Source organism: Cornus florida, unplaced genomic scaffold (genome assembly GCF_030987335.1).
Source record: "Cornus florida cultivar Cherokee Brave unplaced genomic scaffold, ASM3098733v1 CherokeeBrave_3.0.0_Hap2_Chr05, whole genome shotgun sequence".
Lineage (NCBI taxonomy): Eukaryota > Viridiplantae > Streptophyta > Magnoliopsida > Cornales > Cornaceae > Cornus > Cornus florida.
Window position 1 is genome coordinate 109,380,850 of NW_026775575.1, and position 19,913 is coordinate 109,400,762.

A 19,913-nucleotide genomic window follows, 5' to 3' on the forward strand; every position below is an offset into this window, starting at 1 on the left:
GGCCTTGAGTCACACCTCATACATGATAAATGAATGCCGAAGAACAATTTTCATACATAATGCACACTCCGGTGCAAAAATGATATGTTAAAACCCTAATTTTTCATATTATTCACATTAAAGACAAATTTCTACATTTATTAATATACATGGATTTCAAATAAAGTTTGGCCTTTAGCCACATATCATATACATAAAATGGATGTCAAAAAGTGTGCTTAGGCACACATTACAAGTCTTAAGGTAAAAATGACATTTTTAACCTAACTATACATTACAACTTGAAAAGTAAAATTCAAACATGCTAATACTTACATGTGAACAAGAATACATTTAAATAAACTTCAATCCATCGAAATGACCTAGGGATATTGTGCATCCTGAAACCACGTCTTCTTGCCTGAAACCGGTCGCATTCAGCAAGGGGTGAGTAACCTGTATTAGTCGTAGGGAATGAGCATGCACATACCTAACTTTTTACAAGGTTCACATTAACTTGAAACAATTCAAAAGGACCATGCCACCTAACGTCTATGTTCTAAAGTGAACTAAGGGATCATCTCAAGCTACTCATGCAATTGAAATGAACTACAATATACAAGTATACATGCTCAAGTATACTAAACAATGTTAAAGTACAATGCATGACATATGAGCATACCATTACAAGCATACTAAACTATACTAAACAAGGTATGCAATATCTAAGCATACATACTCAAGCATACTAATGATATGGAGAAACCCGTAAATCAAGTATACAGACACAAGTATACTAAGTTAAATGAAATACACGTAAAACAAGTATACATGGCATAAGTACACTAAAATGAAATCCGATTGCACAAAACAAACATACAAGGCATAAGTATACTAGATAGAGTTTAAATACACAAACAAGGATACAATTTCAAGTATGTTAAGTGAGATCTAAATACACGAAGCAAGTATACAGTTTTAAGTATACTAAATGAGATCTAACTACACAAAGCAAGCATACAGTTTCAAGTATACTAAATGAGATTTAAATATGGAAGGCAAGTACTAATTCACAAGCTACAAGTAATCCATAATTAACTACTTGAAATTTGATGCAAAATCAGACAGTGGAAGGACTAGGATACTTGGTTACTGACCAAGCTAATTATTCTGGGCAATTATGACCCACAAAGAACTACATAGTGCGCGCGTATATAAGTTATTCAAAATAATTACAACCCACAAGGTACTACCTAGTTCGCACTTCATATGACTAAGGAAACTCTTGTCGTCGTACTAGAGCCAACTCTAGCCATCACATGTAAATTGTCCTTACAAGCCTTTCAAAATCAATAAGTTCAAAACTTATACAAAATCAAAAAGTTAGACCAAACTTATATAAAATCAAGTAATGCATAAAAACCATCTTTCATGCACAAGTAAGGTTGAATCCACACAAACCATGTCTTAGAGTTTCAAGTTTACAATGACATTTAAAATGTCGAATTTTCAATGTGCGATTCGTTACACGCTATAACAATATTATTTCAATATCGAAAATGTAATCTCATCCAAATAATTCCTAATTAATATATGTTAAATAACATAGACTGTCATTACATAAACCAACTCAAAAACTTAATTAGGTCATTGGAACAATAAAATAAAATTTAATTCAAATACGATTATTAAATCTCCAGATTCTAAAGCAACTCCAAATGGCCCCAAATTAATATATATTAGTGAACAAGTCATAGTCATTACAATTATTAAGACAAAAACTCAATCAAACCAATGAAACCATTAAATAGATTTTAATTAATTCATTTAATTTAAAATCTCTAAATTTCAAAACTTATCCAAATGCTCTCATATTAATATAGGTTAAAGAACATATCAAGGCCTATTTTAATATCATATTACAAGTTGATTTCATGCTAGTTATGACCATGTGAATTAAATTTTCATAAAAGAAAATTATTAAATAAAAGTTGCAATACTTATTCAAATACTCTCATTTTAATATATGTTAATGACCATATCAAGGCCTAATTTAATAGCATGCCACAATTTAATCCTAAGCTATATACATTAATGTGAATTAAATCTTATACAAAGAAATAATTAAATTAAATTTCTAGATTAAATACATAGGCGTGCATACAAGTTGTATAAACTTATAAAATAATTAATACAACATTTATATAAACCTAAGACATCTCACACCTCAATTTGAGAAGAAAATCTCAAAAGCCACCAAATGAAAACCGCTCCGAATCCAACGATATTTCAGGGTTTTGTCAGGGACAACAAGATGAACATTAAACCCCAAGGAAGTCACACCAAAATCCAAACTTGGCTTCAAACCCGAACTCAAAAAACGGCCAAAACTGAATTCTAATAAGGGGGAAAGGACCGCCTCGCCAAGGCCTACGATAAACACTTAGGCACCACAGCATTTATCAAGAGGAAAGAGGCCGAAAAGGAAGGAAGAAGGGTGGTAACCCCTTGGGCTGCCATGGCTACCAGCTAAAAGAGGGGGAAGAAATGAGGAAGTTTGACTTTTCATTTTAGTTACCCATATTTATAGAAAAATCCTAAAAGTGTCCCAAACGGGCCCACCTTGTCCGAAAAAGTGGAATTTGAGCAGTCGCGCTCAAACGGCAAAACTCCGTGAACGAAAAAGAACCGAAATGAGAAAAAATGAACAACGGAAGAAACGGCATCGAAAATTGAGTCCCGAACAGAGAGATATACCCCGAACAAGCCCGAAAACTGAAGAGATCGACTGCAAGGCAATTCTAAGAGTATACGACTCGACGAAATATGAAAATGAATCCCACATGAGGATCCAAGCCCCAAGGAGATACTTTGCTACTAACTTTTATTAATTGCACAAAGGCCCTTACACAGAAGGATAACTGCACAAGTGACCCAAATAAAAATATCTTCCAAAAGGATATTTTCTCAAAAATCCCCAAATCAAAATATCTTGAAAAGATATTTATGAAAAACACCACAAGAAATAAAAATGTTTCTGAAGAATTTTTCCATCCACGCCCCTGTGGAAAAAAGAAATAACCGGCGAGCTTTTCTCCAAAAGTAAAGCTACGCCTTTCGAGGAAACCATCAAGAATGAAAGTACGTGGAGTCAAAAATCAACTCCGACCACGAAGAGTGAGGTTACGCGAAAGGAAATTTCAACGAAAAAAATTAATCTATAAAAATGAAGAAAAATGAAAGGAAAAAAAATGACCGGGTCATTACAATATAAATCAATCCATGTGATTCATGCCACTTAACGTCTATATCCAAGATGAGACTAAGGGATCATCCTAGACTACATTAGAACATCCTCATCATAAATCACGATAAATAAGCAATTAAACAATATTGAAATATCAAATACCAAATAACAAAATATAATTTCACAAAGTAAACAACTTGAAATTTAAAATGCGAAATCAAAAATACGGATACTTAGACATCACACCGGAATAGATACGGACATACCAAACATCATTTGGGTTACTAGTCCGTAAGTGCTAACCCCTTAAGTTCGCACTATAAAATAGAGGGCTCTCATATCCCCCGTACTAGAGCCGAGCCCTAGCCATAATCATCCTTATGACATTCCAAGTTTCCAAAATCAACAAGTTATGCACAATAAGTATATACACATATACTAAGTGCACTTAATCAAATACCATACACAATCAAATTATGGAAAAACACAAGACATGCCCTAAGTCCTCAACTACCATGGCATGTAACATAATAAGCCTTGAACAATATCAAAAACATAATTAAACCATAAGATAATTAAATGGAAATTAATTAAATAAAAATTAATTAATTTCTCTAGATTGTAAAATATCACCAAATGACATGAAATTAATACATATTAAGCAACATACCATGATTAACACAAATATCAAATCAAAAATCTAATTAAGTCACTAAAATACTAAATTAATTTTTAATTATCTTAATTAATTTAAAATCTCTAGATTTCAAAAGTCATCCAAAAATTTCAAATTTAATATATGATGAACAACAAGTCGTGGGTTATTCAAATATCATATTTATAATCTAATCTAAGCATACTTTAACCATGAAATTAAATCATCATTTAATTAAAATAAAACCCATTTCTAGATCTAAACTATAAACATGTATACAAGTTATATAAACCTAAAAAATATGTAAAACACTAAGATTATAAACATGAAATACCTCTTACCTCACTTTGAGATGAAAATCTCAAATCACACCAAAATCAAACTTCACCAAATGCGATGAAACTTCAGGATTATGACGGGGACAACAAAGAGAGCAAGAAATCCTCTTGTGACAAAACCCAAATCCAAACTTGAACTCACACCTCAAAACTCAAAGTGCTGCAAATTAAAATCCGATCGGATATAAATCACAGCGTCGTCGAGGACATCAAAAAAGTCTTCATCGGGAATAAGTGAATCAAAAAGGAAGAAAATGAAAAGAGGCGAGAGAGAGAGAGAGGCAACCCAAGCTCCCTCTAATGACGGCTGCTACTGTTTTTGGAAAGTGAAAAAGTTGAAATGACTTTCTCTCTCATCCACCTACCCTAAATAGGTCAAAAAGGTGTCCCGAACACTCCGAACGGGCCCCGTCCGATTTCAAAAAGTGAAAACTATCAAGACGCGCTTAAATGAAGATGGTCCATGAACAAAAAAGTTTTGAAATGAAATGCTAAGATCAACGGAAGAAACGGGGTCAAAAAACAAGCCCCGAGTGAAAAGTTATGCCCCGGACAAATTTAACGACTAACGGAAAAAGAAAATTCAAAATAATTGAAATAAAAATCCAAAAAATATTCCAGAAGTGCCAAAGTTCATAAAAAGTGAAAATAAACCCATCATGAAGATTTGAACCCAAAATGAGAAACTTTTCTGAAAACTTTCCAAAATTAGACAAATGCACCTCCACTAGATAACTCAAAAAGTGAATTTCCCAAAAAGCCCAAAATGAAGAGTCATTCAAAAGATTCATTTAAAAGAACCTTAAATACAACATATTATTAAAAGATAATTACAAAAAATACCCCAAGTAAATAAAATAATTTTCAAGAATCTTTACATTTATACCTCTATGGGCAAAAGTAAACATCTAGCTTGCTTTTCTACAAAATTAAAAATGTGTATCACATGAAATTCAAGTAAAATGGATGCATGCAAAGCCAGGATCAAATCCGAGCATGACCCGATAGGTTACGCAAAAGAAAACGAAGCCGGGAAAAGACGAAAAAGAAAAATGTCAAAAAAATGAAAATGTGAAAATGACGCGGTTCTCTCAAGACGTTGTCAAACTAAAAGAAAGAGTCTCGGAAACTATTCCCGAGTACTCGAAACAATACAAAGTGACGAAAACCCAAATTCAGAAAGGAAAAATCAACGGAAAAAAAATATCCGTAAAATTTGAGAAAATGAAAAGGAAAGGAAAATGACCGAATCATTACATTGAATATATGGTAAATTGTACTCATACCCCCTGAGGTTTGGGTCATCGCCACTCAGTGGACGGTCAACACACTAGTTTATATTGATATCCCCCGAGATTTCAAATATAATACACACCTTATCTACCCAAAAAAGAATGACTATTTTAACTTTTGACTTAGTCAACAAATACAAAAAAAATTATAAATTACAAATATAACCCTGTAAACTAAATTTTGAAGGACCAAAATAACCTTCTTTCTAATCCAACATACTATCTCTCTCTCTAACCCACCATATCATACGCTCTCTATCTCTCTCCTCCTTAACACCACCCACCAACAAACCCTCTCTGTTTCTCTCATCAGAAGCACCACCACTACCACCGCTCGCCAATTAGAGGCAAAATCCCTCTGCAAAAACAACAAAACCATAAACAACAACCTACACACACACATACTCTTCGATGATGGTGGCAATCGAGACGTCCTCAATGCATTGAGGCTTCAGATAGGGGAACGAATCGGCGATTCTTTGAGACAGCTCGTCGTTGGTGACATCAGCTAGCGAATCACTCACTATCGCCGCCGCCGCCCAACCACCACTGCCCTTCACACGAGCTTTACGCGTTTAATTTGAGGTCGGATCGAAGAGCTTCCCGATCTGAAGTGTTGTGTGGTGGTGGCGGTATGCCATGGTTGTGGTGGTGGGTGTGCCGTTATAGATGTAAATTGTTTTGTTGTGGGTTTGTGGTTGCGACAGAGTATGTGTGTGGCGATGGGTCTATGGTTGCGGTGGTAGGTGTGCCGGTTTGTGGTTGCAACAGAGTATGACGGTGGTGGTTGTGGCATTGTGGTTGCGGGGGTGGTTGTGGCGGTAAGTCTATGGTTGTGGTGGTGGGTGTGGCGGTCTGTAGTTACGGCGGTGGGTGCGGCAGAGTGTGGTGGTTTGTGGTTGCGACAGAGTGTGGCGATGGTAGGTGTAAGGGTTTACAAGGTCTCAGGGTTAGGGATAGGGTTAGGGTTAGGGTTATTTTTGTTAATTAACAGGTTCAGGGTAAATATGACTTTTGAAACTTCAAAGGGTGTCATTATAAACTAGTGCAATGACCGTCCGTTAAGTGGCGTTAACTCAAACCTCAGGGGATATGAGTGCAATTTGCCCTTGAATATATAAAGCTCGTAATGAAACTCAAAGTGTTTTATTTCTATTGAATCTTTGTAAACATATATATTAGTATTCACAAATTAAATTATTCATCCAGAACATGTATGAATTGTGCCCTAAAAGGAGCCCTGATATTAATGCATACCGATGAGAATCTAATTAGTGAGTAGTTAGTTATTCAAGAGATAATATTACCCTCCTTTGATATAACTTTAAATCCTGAATATGCTCTTGGACATAAGTATCACCACAAACTAACTAAACTATCTTTTGAAAACTTAATCAAAATCTAAAATAAAAAGGATAATGTTTAGGTACTCACCGGTAAATAACTTCATCCTACTTACCCCTTATGTGTTACAATAACAAAATAACATATCAGTTTTAATAACAAAATTAGCAAAATAATAAAGTCGAATCGACTCGTTTTTATTGGGTAATCACCCATTCTCTTTTCTCTCTATCTCTTTCATCAATTCCTAAACCCACGCCCTCCTCTCTCCGCTCTTCTTCTTCTTCCTCTTCACCCTTTTTATTACTTAAAAAAGGACATAGTCCAAATCTTAATGGTGTTGTTACCAATATTAACTGCTAGCTCTGCATCAGATTGTTTAATACCATTGATTCCGCCATTAAAGGATCTGACACTGTATTAAAGAATAACATGGTAACTCTAATAGGAATTCTCCATTATCTTATTGGTTGTAAAAGTAATGATCCTATGCTTTGTGTGAGATTTAAATATTTGGTTCGATAAATTCTCATATGAAAACAGATCTATCTGGCAAAAAGATATAAATAAAATTAAAACTTCGTCTTTAATCATCATATATTTTCCATATCTCAAAAACGTATAAAAAAATTAAATTGATTTTGAAAATTTTCTTATTTTTTCGAATCACAGTTGTAAGCAAAACTTATATAGGAGAAAGAGAACTATAAAAGTTGGCTCTAGATGCAATTTTCAACTTGAAGAAGAATAAGAGTGGAGATAGGGGAGGGTGTGGGTTTGGGTTTGGGAATCGATGAAAGATATAGAAAGAACAGAGAAAGGGTGATTGCCCAATTAAAACGGGTCGATCCAACTTTCTTCTTCTTTTTTTATTATTTTGTTAATTTTGTTATTAAAACTGATGTGTTATTTTCTTATTGAAACACATAAGGGGTAAGTAGGGTAAAATTACTCACCGGTAAGTAGCTAAGCATTGTCCAAATAAAAATACACATTCCAACTTTTGTTACAAAATTTGCCAACACTAAATTCTAATTGTAACAGAATGCGCCCTAAATCCACTATATATCAAACTCTAACAAAATGCGTTATGGTTTTGCCTTGAAGATTTAAAAAATAGTGAATTTTTATTCTTTCCGATGGGCAAATGGATTTCTTAATTATCGAAACTCAATTTCCAATTACTGATACAATAATCACAACCTTCTAATACAATCTTATGTTACCTAAAAAGTACAGCTAATAAATATTATGGGGCAATATTTGGTCCTCGTGCAATTTCTTGACCACAACTGACATAAACTTGGTGCACAGCTGAAAAAAAAAAACACCTGATTATATGCTGATAAAGAGCACCAACGAGTGAACCACGTTGTTGATGGTGTCTTTTGAGCCAATGATGTTGCGAATGTGAACACGAAAATTTTAAAGAAGTGTTCAGATTATGCGATACAACTTTTTACTAAAGTGGTATGTGCACACCTTGAACACTGCTAAATCTATATGTAAAGTACCTGAGAGTTAGTGCTCTACCTGGACAATATATATATACATATACATAAAGCTAGTGATTACGGATTACATTGTGTCTTAAAGAAATAAAGAAAGATGTTCAAAGTTCCATCTTATCAAGTTAATGATTATATAAAGGAAACAGAAGTGTAAAGAGATTGATATTTTTATGCAAAAAGGAGAGAATATGTGACGGCCACCTGACCCACCTCCTGGCTCGTCGTCTATTAGTTCATGATTAAATAAAGAAAACCAAAGTGATATTTTGCTACCTAAAATATGGAAGCGTGGCAAATGCCTATCTAAATTATCTTTATTGCTCAACTGCATTCTAATTTCTCAAATTTATGGTTAATAAGTTGATACACATAACTTATTGGGACGATATACGACTGTTGGTCCAATTTTTTACCAAAAAGGAAAAAGAATTTGTTCTGATAAAAACCAATAACTCTGACTATAATGGGAGCACAATATCCACCATGCATCCGTTTTCAAATTTTTTATTTTGCTTGAAGAATGCTCCCTCGTCCCACAAAAAGTTTTTTTTTTTTTGGTTGAAATTTAACTTTTTAAAGATGTAAACTTTTATACATTTTTTTTTTTCTAGTTAAGACTAGGACACACTGTCTCCACTGAGGTTCGAACCCTGATCATTAGGCTACAGGTCTGTTGGTAAAACTTTTATACTTTATTTAGCGGTATTAAATCGGTGTATAAAATTTGAACTAAACTTTTTTGAATTTTAAATTCAATGCATCAATTCAATGTTTCCAAACATAATATTAGTATTTTTTTTTTTAATTGTATTGGTAGTAAATAAATTACCAAATTTACCCATAGTGTATCTAGAGTGATTTGACCGTTTACTTTTTATAAATTTAAGAAAAAAAAGATTAAATTAGTAATATTACAAAAATAATACATTAGTTTTTCAATTGAGATAACTTAAAATGAAAAAGTGGACACTTTAAAGGAGTAATATTTAGTGGAGTAAGTAGTAGTTTACAATGTTGTTTGGGAGTGTACCAAAACGGAGTTTTGAATTTTAAAACAAAAAAAAAAAAAAATTAGTTAAAACTATAAATTAAATTGTCACAAATTACAAATTTAATATACCGATTCGGTACTTTCAAACGTAACATAACTATTTTTACAATTTAATGACCTACTTTAATCTTTTTATACTACGTTTAGCGTGCAGGAATGGAATGAAATGATATGTCCATTCCAATCATTTGGTGTGCATGAATGAAATAGAATGGCTATTCCATTGGAATGAAAATTCATTCCATAACTAAACCTATGGAATGACCATTCCATTCCCAAGTAATTTTTTTTTAAAAAATCAACTTCCCAAAAAACCCTCATGTTTCAAGTTCAAAAACCACCGTTACCTTCCACCACAACCACCTCCGCCTTACTCACCACTACCACTACCACCGTCTTCCACCACCACCACCACTGTCCACCACTACCACCGCCACCGCCTTTCACCACCGCTACCGCCACCATTTGCCACAACCACCACCGTCGGCTTTCACCACCACTACTGCTACCACCTTCCACCACCACCACTGCTACTGCCTTTCACCACCTTCCACTACCACCGCCGCCACCACCTTTCACCACCGCCACCGCCTTCCACCACTACCATCGCCTTCCACCACCTTCCATCACCACCGTCGCCGCCACCACCATAGTCACCACCTTCCACCACCGCCACCTCCACTGCCTTCCACCACCATCATAGTCACACCACTATTTCCTTCCTTCACAACCACCACACTACTGCCACCGCTTTCTACCAACAGCACTACTGCCTTCCACCAACAGAACTGCCACCTTCCACCACCACCGCCACCTTCTAACACCACCACCTATACCACTATCGCTTTCCACCATTCACTACCGCCACCATTTATTTTTTAAAATTATTAGAAAATGTCATTTTGTTAATTTGATTTATTTGTTACTAAAAGGAATATTTTGGAGAATTCAATTAGAAATTTATTTGTTACTAAAAGCCCAACTAGAGTTCGAATTATTATATTATTCAAATATTTAATTGTGTTTTGATTAGTGAAATGTTTGTTATAGTTAATAGTTTTAATGTTGGAATGCTAGAAACATTCTTCTTGAAATTGTTTTAGTATTTCTTTTTTTCATTTATTTAGAATCTAGCTCAATTAAGATTCGAATTTGATAAAAGTTCATAAATATGAATTTAGAGTTTAGACTCAAATTAGGTTATTGCAAGTTATATGGTTGATTGTTCAGAAGGTCATTGTTCAGACGAAGATCATGTTTATTTCAATTGTGATCACCCTCTTCTATGCACTGTCTGTGTGTTTTGCTGATGGCTCATAATTTATGGTTTGTGATGTTACATACGTAACAAACTGTATCTGTTGTTCCCTCTTCTGGTGCTACCCACGTGAAACTATATGGGCTAAGAGATGGTCTTTAAGCTACCCACATGAGACCGGTATGTTATTTTGAGTCCAATGCTGATTTGCCATCCGGTTAGGTCAAATTGGTCGTAAAACTTCTTATAGACCTGTCGCAATCCGTTGTTTTAAATTTACACACGATGGGTGAGCATACTATCTGCAATAGGGATCACGTGATGTTGAGCGGATTAGTATATTATATCAGTGAGTTTATGAATAACACATATCTATCTTCAGCGCGTGAAGTTCAAAATATATCTATAGAATATTTACTAAAAAAATTAAGCACAATGTCGGCTAGGGTTCCTCTCTCGTAAAATGGTTGCACACAGAATTTACTCTGCGAATTTACCTTCCCAAAAAAAAAAAAAAAAACTCTGCGAAATTGATGAGAAATTATTAATTAATATTAGAGCCAAAATTACGTGGTTTAATAATATATTATAAAAAAATTGAATACTAGTTTTGATTTACTCTCTTATAACGTTTTAATCGTTACAAATGAAATTTCTATTTATAAGCATACAAGAAGATACTACATCACAATCAATGATTAAGACATCATGTCTAGAATTTTTCATCTAAATATCTATCTATTTGCAAACCATACAAAAATTTTTAGAATTGTCTTTAATCAACAAACATCTACAAACTCTCCGATATACTAAATCTTTCATTTATTTCTACAATACTACACCATCTCTATAAAGTCTCTAAAACTCAAATCATTCATGTTATGTCATGCTCGCATGTTGCCTCAAACAATGTCCTTGCAAATAAGTGTGACTTGACAACCAACGTATCGAGTCTCAATTTTTTTCCTTAAAAAATTACTGTATAATCAAATGTTTTGTACAAAATTTGTTTATATTATGGGTGGATCTGTTGGTTTACTTAGCCTAATAAGAATGAGATCTTTGCTTGTTTATGATTTTTTTTAGTAGTGATTTGGGTATAAAATCTTAAAATTCAAATTATATGAGAGATGATGAATCTCATCATATAATATGGCTTATTAACAGTCAAATAGATTGAATTCGACAAGTACATTATTATTTTTATTGTTTTTTTAATGATATCATTGGAACCTAGGTTGGTTTGAGGTGAATTATTTTCATTCAAAATCAACACATGAAAAAATAATAAATAAATAAATATCTGCATATAAGAATATCGGTTCTGTAAACTTTATATATTATATATATATATATATAGATATAATAATTTTTTAGAATATTTATCTTTTAATAAATCTGGTCTTCTCCAAAGGAGACGCGTTTTGACTCTTTTGTTTTGTTTTTTTTTTTTTTCAAATCTATCTACGACCCAGTATAACCCCAAGTGGTGCTCAATATTAATGTAACGATGGATGAGTCTGCTGACTCTGACTGGCTCACCGGACCAAGATGATGTCGGCACACTACAGCTTTCTCCGAGTTACCAATCGTGTTAAACACACAATACATACGGGCGTGTCTCTCTATTTTACTAAACCATAATAAATAAATAAATTTGTTGAAAGAGCCAAGAATGTTCCCATAGAAGAACGTGTGGTCGGCGTTAAACGTCGTCAGTGCTTCCGTCAAAGCCACACGCTCACACAATATAAAACGACCGTACTTCAACAAAGAATCATTGACCCCAGTTTCCACTCCGTTAATTTCCCTGTACCACACTTCGTCAACCATTCCCTGCCCTTCCACTAGTATAAATATCCCAACCTCTGCTTCGTGTTCTTTCCAGTCTCACTAACGCATATATACTCTCTTTCTCTAAATACACAATCACAGACACATACGTATATTGACGAAGAAGCCAACTACAACTCTCGATTTGGTCTTCATAGAATCTGAGGTACTGTTCCAATCTTTCTGTTAGTTCTGCTTTACTTTTCTCTTTCATTTGTAAGGAAATTTCTTTTCGTGGACTTTGTGTTGCTACCTAGTCAGTCTTCGTTTGGTTGCTGGGAAATTTAAACGAAAAGAAGGAAGAATTCAAACTTTTCTTTTTCTTTTGCTTTTGGAAAATGATATTTCACCTTATAAAAGTCGAAAGAGCCGAATTTGGAAATTATTGAATGGTTTCGATTTTCTCTGGGTTTCAAGCGATTAAGAATCTAAAAGTTTCTCCTATTTCTCTTACATTTTCCCACCGACCAAACAGAGCATCATGGTTTAATCAGATAGGTAATTATGTCAGGGTTGGTTGTTCTGAATTTCTTTTTTTTGTGTGTTTTAATTGAATAATTTGGCTTTGAAATTGTTTCGATTCCTATTGTTATCAAGCTTTAATTTTTTTATTTTTAAGCATAAATTGCTCTCTTTCATCTTTTTATTTATGTGTAGTTTTGTGCTACCATCTAATATTAGATTGTAGCTATTGTATAGTGCCATGATATAATCCTATTTAGTTGTTTGCTAATACTTGTGTTGTACTTGATTATCCATAATTGAAATTATGTCTCTTTTTTCAAACTTCTATTCTTCTTTTTTAATTTCTACTTATTCCTACTTTTCATGTGATTTTTTGGTCCGGCTTATACATCACTTGCTTGATGGAATTTAGATTCTCCGAATGGTGGTTTCAATTCTCAAATTAGTGACGATGATTATATGGAAAAAGATTCATGGCATGTAGTTTGTAATTTGTTTTGGAAAAAACAAAAGGGTTTTCTCACTTGGATGGTACTTAGGCAGGGATATAAGTTTTCTCAGGTCCCAAATGAGTATCAGTTCAATATCATTATTTCATATTCATAGCCCTAAAAGTTCAAAGCAGTGATAGATTTTCTGTATTTTATTTTTCCTGAATAAAACAATGGTAGAGTTATGGAGGATAAAATTATACCTAAATTTCTATTGCAGTTGTTTACACTTGGCTTGCACCGTTTAAGTCTGTACATGTTGCCTTTTCTTAAAATGAACTTTGAATTTTGTTGACTAGTAGTTTGTTCTGTCCCTGATAGATATTGAAAATCATCTGTTGGGTTCATAATAAGATTCTCACTTCAATTATGAAATAATCATCTGAAGACATCTAGTGTCATCCTTTAGAACCGGATATTAGATGAAAATAAGACGCAATAACAGAACAAACTTTATGTATTTATATGATTTTTAAGTTTGCAATGGCATGAATAGACTATTTCCTTGTGCATTGAACAGAAATAAACATAATTTGTAGAAAAATAGAGTTTAAAGAGGAGTAATAAGTAAACTAGATGGCAAAGAGGAAAACTAAAATTATTTATCTCTCAATATATTCCTACTTGATCTGCGTAACAATCTTGTACTTTTTGACAAACTAAATGTATTTGCTGAATTTCAACTTGCAGTTAGTCCATGGAAATTGAATGTTTTTTTTATTCAGCATTCCAACTAGAACAATCTAGAGATTTGTTGTCCATATTTTCAACTGCTTGACATGATATAATTTTGCTGATTGTCTACTTTGACACCTAACAACTTCTGTATGAAATCATATTGTGAATTTGTGATGTGTATATGTTTGCTTGCCCCTAAACCTTACCTTTGTTCATGATGGCAGCGTATTGATAAATTTTGAAATAAAACCATGTTTTCCATGTTCTCTCCTAAACAAGAGGATAACGGTAAACTTATCTCTTCATTTTTGTCATTGTTGCAGGTTTCCAATCCTTCACTATTATTGCTGTTTGATTCTATCGTTCTAAGACAGACTAGTGATTTCTAAACAGAAGTTTGCTGCCAGTAGTTGTTGTCCAATTAAGAGCTAGGGTCTGCTTTTTTCTGAACCACCAATAACACTATTGAGAATTAATATCGCATAGAACAAGCTGATGCTGACCATATAGCATGGACTCGCACCAGTTTTTTCGTTATGGTGTGACTGAATCAGACAGATCCTATTCATCTTCTTATCCCACTGTTCCATCAATACCTACTAGTCTTTTTGAGTCCTTGAGATTTGATTTGAGTAACTCACCTAGCTCCTCTTTCGCAACTCAGTTTGATTCTTGGACCCCTACTTCACTGAGTGACAGTCAGGAACAGCACAGCTCCACGGAGAATTTCTCAGGAGTCAGCCCTTCCTGTAACTCTTCACTTGAAACTACCAGTTATTTCCAACGGTTGGGCCCTTCTGTGGACTGCCACCGAGAAAGTCTTCTGCTTTCTTCTGGCGGGACTTCCTTTTCACATAATGCAGATTGTGGTGATCAGAACATAAAAAACGCTTTGCAGGAGTTAGAGACTGCTCTAATGGAGCCTGACGATGAAGAAGAAGTAACAGCGCCAACTCGTTCTTTTGGGGAAAACAACCCCCTACAAACATCAGGTCAAAGGTCTAGGGCCTGGAGCCAAGAACCACAGGGATCACATGTGATTCAACCTCAGCCAACCAATGTGGCGAGGTACGGTAAGTCTGTTGATGGATTTCATATCGAGAAGCGTCACAAAGCAATGGAAGATGCATATATTCTGGGATTCCCGCCGGGGAGTCTGAAGGAACTACTGGTTAAATGCGCAAGAGCTCTCTTTGAAAATCGACTTGATGATTTTGAGAAATTGATTGAAGTGGCTCGTGGTGAGGTGTCTATTAGTGGAGAACCAATTCAGCGCCTTGGTGCTTATATGGTAGAAGGGCTGGTAGCGAGGAAAGAGGAATCAGGCACTAACATTTACCGGACCCTGAGGTGTAGGGAGCCAGAAGGCAAGGACTTGCTTACATACATGCAAATCTTGTATGAAATATGCCCTTACTTGAAATTTGGATACATGGCAGCAAATGGGGCCATTGCTGAAGCATGCAAAAGTGAGGAGCGCATCCACATCATAGACTTCCAAATTGCTCAAGGGACCCAGTGGATGACTCTCTTACAAGCTCTTGCAGCGAGGCCTAGTGGGGCTCCTCACGTTCGGATCACAGGGATTGATGATCCAGTTAATCAATATGCCCGTGGAGACAGTTTGGATGCAGTTGGAAGGAGGTTGGCAGCGATTTCTGAGAGGTTCAATATCCCAGTTGAGTTTCATCCAGTGCCAGTTTTTGCTCCAGATGTCACAAAGGAAATGCTTGATGTAAGGCCTGGGGAGGCTCTGGCTCTGAATTTCCCTCTTCAGCTTCATCACACACCTGATGAGAGTGTTGACGTGAACAACCCGAGGGATGAACTATTGAGGATGGTGAAGTCACTTTCTCCCAAGGTTGTGACATTGGTGGAGCAAGAGTCAAACACGAACACAACCCCTTTCATCACTAGGTTCATAGAAACTCTACAATACTATTCGGCAATGTTCGAGTCAATTGATGTGACCATGGCAAGAGACCGAAAAGAGCGGATCAATGTGGAACAACACTGTTTGGCTAGAGATATTGTGAACATCATAGCTTGTGAGGGCAAGGAGAGGGTGGAACGCCATGAGCTCTTCGGCAAGTGGAAGTCCAGGTTTACGATGGCAGGGTTCAGGCAATGTCCTCTGAGCTCTTATGTCAACTCCGTGATAAGAAACTTGATGAGGTTATACTCGGAGCATTATACACTGGTGGAGAAGGATGGAGCTATGCTATTGGGATGGAAGGACAGAGACCTAATCTCAGCATCTGCTTGGAACTGAGCATAAGAAACAAGGGAAACACACCGATCCAGTTAGAAATAGAAATGACTATATTCTAGTTCATAGGTTGCAACTGTGGCATGGCCTGATGATACTGTATTATCAAGCGTTGGATTGCTCAATTGATATCTGCGTTTTTCGTGCCACCAAGGGCTTTCATTTCAGTTATGTTTGAGCTACCATTTTCTTTGTTGTTGGAGTTGCATTCATGTACAGTGCAGGATTAATTTCTCAGTATTAATTTTTTATCCCCCTTGATATGCATTCATTTGTATAATATTAAATTTAGTTTAGAGTGAAATCCTGCAATCATTTCTTGTATCTTGGTATTGTCCTATATATGTTTGTATACTTTTGGAGAAACGGTCGATACTTATTTTGGATCTTAGAAATCTACATGCAATAGCTTGCTTAAGCTCAGAATTTGCTACTCTATCCATATTTCGTTAAAGACAGATTGGGATGAATCAACAGCTCTGCCAGTCTCTTCACTTGTTGGCTGGGTGTGAAGCTAGTAAAGACTTCTTTTGGCCTATGCCCCTTTGCACTGCACAAGTGATGGATGCTGTAATTAAGAGAGGTTAGTGAAACAACTATACATAGGGTTCTTGGATCACTCTTTAATTCTAGAGACAAAATGTCCCTTCACTCGTTATGTAAGATCCCCATTATAGAAATACAACCTACTTTGTTATGGATTTGATCATTGAGAATCAATCGAAGTACCAATAATTACCCAATTTCTATTTTGTGAACACCTAAGATGATGTCCATTCATGACTATTGTTTGGTTAATTGCTTAATTATGTTTTGATTAGTGATTTTTTGTGATCTATTTCATAGTGGAGTTGGATTCGGATTAGGCTATTATGAGTTTGATGCTAAATTCAATATAAGGCTTAGTTTAGAAATAAGAGTCAAATTGAAGGAATTTTAATTTAAAAATATCCTAGTAAGAGAATCTAAGTTCGATTTTCTTTTTGGCTCTACAAAGTTCTCTGATGCAAAGTCCCGACACCTATCACGTAAGGTTAAACTTTGCTCGTGCAACTCCCGTGCACTATGTATGCCCTAATTGTTGTCTTTAACTACTTCAGTTGTATACAAAGGTTAAACTCTATTCGTGCGACCCATGTGAACCATACACGCCTTGATTGTTGTCTTTCGCTTATTCCAATGGTGACAACTCTCCATGTGACTCACCTGCACCGTGTATGCCTTAATTGTTGCCTTTGGCTTATTTGTTTGAAACCATGACATCTATTTAGTTTGTTTTTGTTGCTCCATTGGTGACGCCACTTTAACTTTTTTTTTCTAAGAGTAATGATAAACATTGTGACACTCTGACTAGTCGTGTGTCTAGAGGTGAGTCCCCCATCATAGGTAGGACCCTTCACTACCACTTTAAGACACCAGATAGATGGTCAGGTGTCCAATATTTTGAATTTTTCTTTTTAAGTAATGATAGGCATTACGACACCCAATTAGTTAGGTGTCTCACGTAGGGGTGAGTTTCTTATCATAGGTGGAGTCCTCCACTACCCCTGTAAGACATTGGACAGTATGGTGTGGTGAAGTTTTGAATTTTCCTTTCTTGTAAAGTCTCTTTAAGTTATTTCGAGTTTTCTTGGGCTTGATGATGCCAATGTACCACTTGTACTAGCTCAGGTCAAATTAATTATATATTGTAAAACAGGTGCCTATGCATTAAGGGCCAGTTTAGTAACAAGAATTATTTCTTGATTTCTGCTTTCAATTCTTAAAATAAGAATCAAAAGTAAAAAAATCATGTTTAATAAAATATTTTCACTTTTCAACTTTAAGGAAGCACTTTCTAATTTTGTGAACAAAAAGAAAATGAAAAACCCTTATTTTCTCTATTTTCTCTACCGTTGGAAGGAATTATTTCCCTTTGCTTCTCTTTACTGTAGCACTCAAATTTGTTCTCTCTCTACTGGTTTAACCTTCAACCAAACCAATTTGGCTGAAAGTATATGAGCGGGAGCGGCAAACAGTGACTCCAAGTGACGCCGGATTGAGCTTACCGGCAAACCGAACGGCGACGAGGCTGTGACAATGCGTGCAAGGAATCCGGCAATTGGGCATCGGGGAGAGGGAGACCCAAATTCGCATCCACAAGCAATTCATACTCCAAAGTTTTGTTCCTAGTCCGTTTGTCCGTGGATTCCGGCATCGGGGAGGGAGAGAGTTTGTGGTTTCCGTGGATTCCGGCATAGGCAAACAGTATATAGAGAGAGATTGATGAGACTGATGCACTTCATCATCTCTATTTCTATGGCAAATTGAGCAAGTTTCTGAGGTGGGTTTTCAGTTAGACTCAAGATTTTGGTATTTTTTGTGTCTGGAGATTGTTGAGGATGATGTCAATTACATGCCACAATCTTGAATTTGGTCGAACTGGATTTGATTGCTTGTGGGTGTTCTTCCAATGCTTCGTTTGGCCAATCTTCAGTAAGAAACTATGCAAAGGGGATGTTTAGGAGTGATGGTGGAGGCCATGGGGCTCAGAAATTGGTGAGTTGTCGGCGTGACACAAGTCGGTGCAGTGTGTCCGGAACGTGGCTTTACCCTAATCTTTATGCCCATTTCAGAAAAGAGTTTAGTTATGAGCACAAGTTGAGTATCACAATCCGAAAACCAACTACAGCTAACCGATTGAGCGGTGGAAATGACCACTTGTGCATCTGCTCCAGGATCCGGACACTGCAAGAAAAGAAAGGAATAAGAAGCTTTTTCTTCATTGATCGACTCAAGACAGCCCGTTTCAATTGTGACTGAGGTGTCAATCTTTGTTTTGTTATGACTGATGGTCTTCTCAAAAAGCAAAGGACCCATTTTGAGAGGATGTGGTCGCCGGCTTTGTTTTCACCTACAATTGCCTGCCGAGGAATTCGCTAAAGGTTTCCCGGACCTGTTCAAAACCTCAGAAGAAAGAGAAGGACAATGCTTAGCTACTCACCGGTGAATAGGGTGAAACTATTCACCCTTACGTGGTCCAATTATAAAATAACACATTACCTTTCATAATTAAATAATTCACACATTTCTCTACTTTCTCGGATCAATTATTCAATAAATGTATATAGTGTTTTTAGGTATGAATTATTTTATTATTAAATGTGATGTGTTATTTTATTATTGGACCAGGTAAGGGTGAGTAGTTTCACCCTACTCACCGATGAGTAGCTAAGTATTTTCCAAAGAAGAAAGAGGGCTTGTTCCCATATCGCTTGTCGGCGAAATCAAACCCGGATAAATATATATATATCTTAGAGAGAGAAAGATAAAATAAAATAAAAAATAAAAAAAATTAGAGAGAGAGATAAAGAGGAAAGCAAAATTAAAATTAAAATTATTAAACTTACTTTTTGTTTTTCACTTTCAAAATATTAAAAATAAAATCTTCTTATTAAACATCATTTTACTTTCTATTTCATCTCAACAAATTATGATTTTACTTTTAAAGAAAGTAAAAATA

General features: G+C 35.4%; 1 protein-coding gene across 2 annotated transcripts; it reads left to right on the forward strand.

Annotated features, from left to right (window-relative positions):
• Positions 1-12,449: 12,449 nt before the first annotated feature.
• LOC132308481 (chitin-inducible gibberellin-responsive protein 1-like) lies at positions 12,450-16,735 on the forward strand. 2 transcript variants are annotated; one of them, XM_059806568.1, is made up of 2 exons: positions 12,450-12,674; positions 14,466-16,735. In XM_059806568.1, the coding sequence occupies exon 2, from the start codon at positions 14,654-14,656 to the stop codon at positions 16,412-16,414; it is 1,761 nt and encodes a 586-aa protein (XP_059662551.1). In that variant the 5' UTR covers positions 12,450-12,674; positions 14,466-14,653; the 3' UTR covers positions 16,415-16,735. The 2 variants fall into 2 exon arrangements, with proteins under 2 accessions (XP_059662551.1, XP_059662552.1); XM_059806569.1 differs by lacking the exon at positions 12,450-12,674 and adding an exon at positions 12,783-13,006.
• Positions 16,736-19,913: the final 3,178 nt, after the last annotated feature.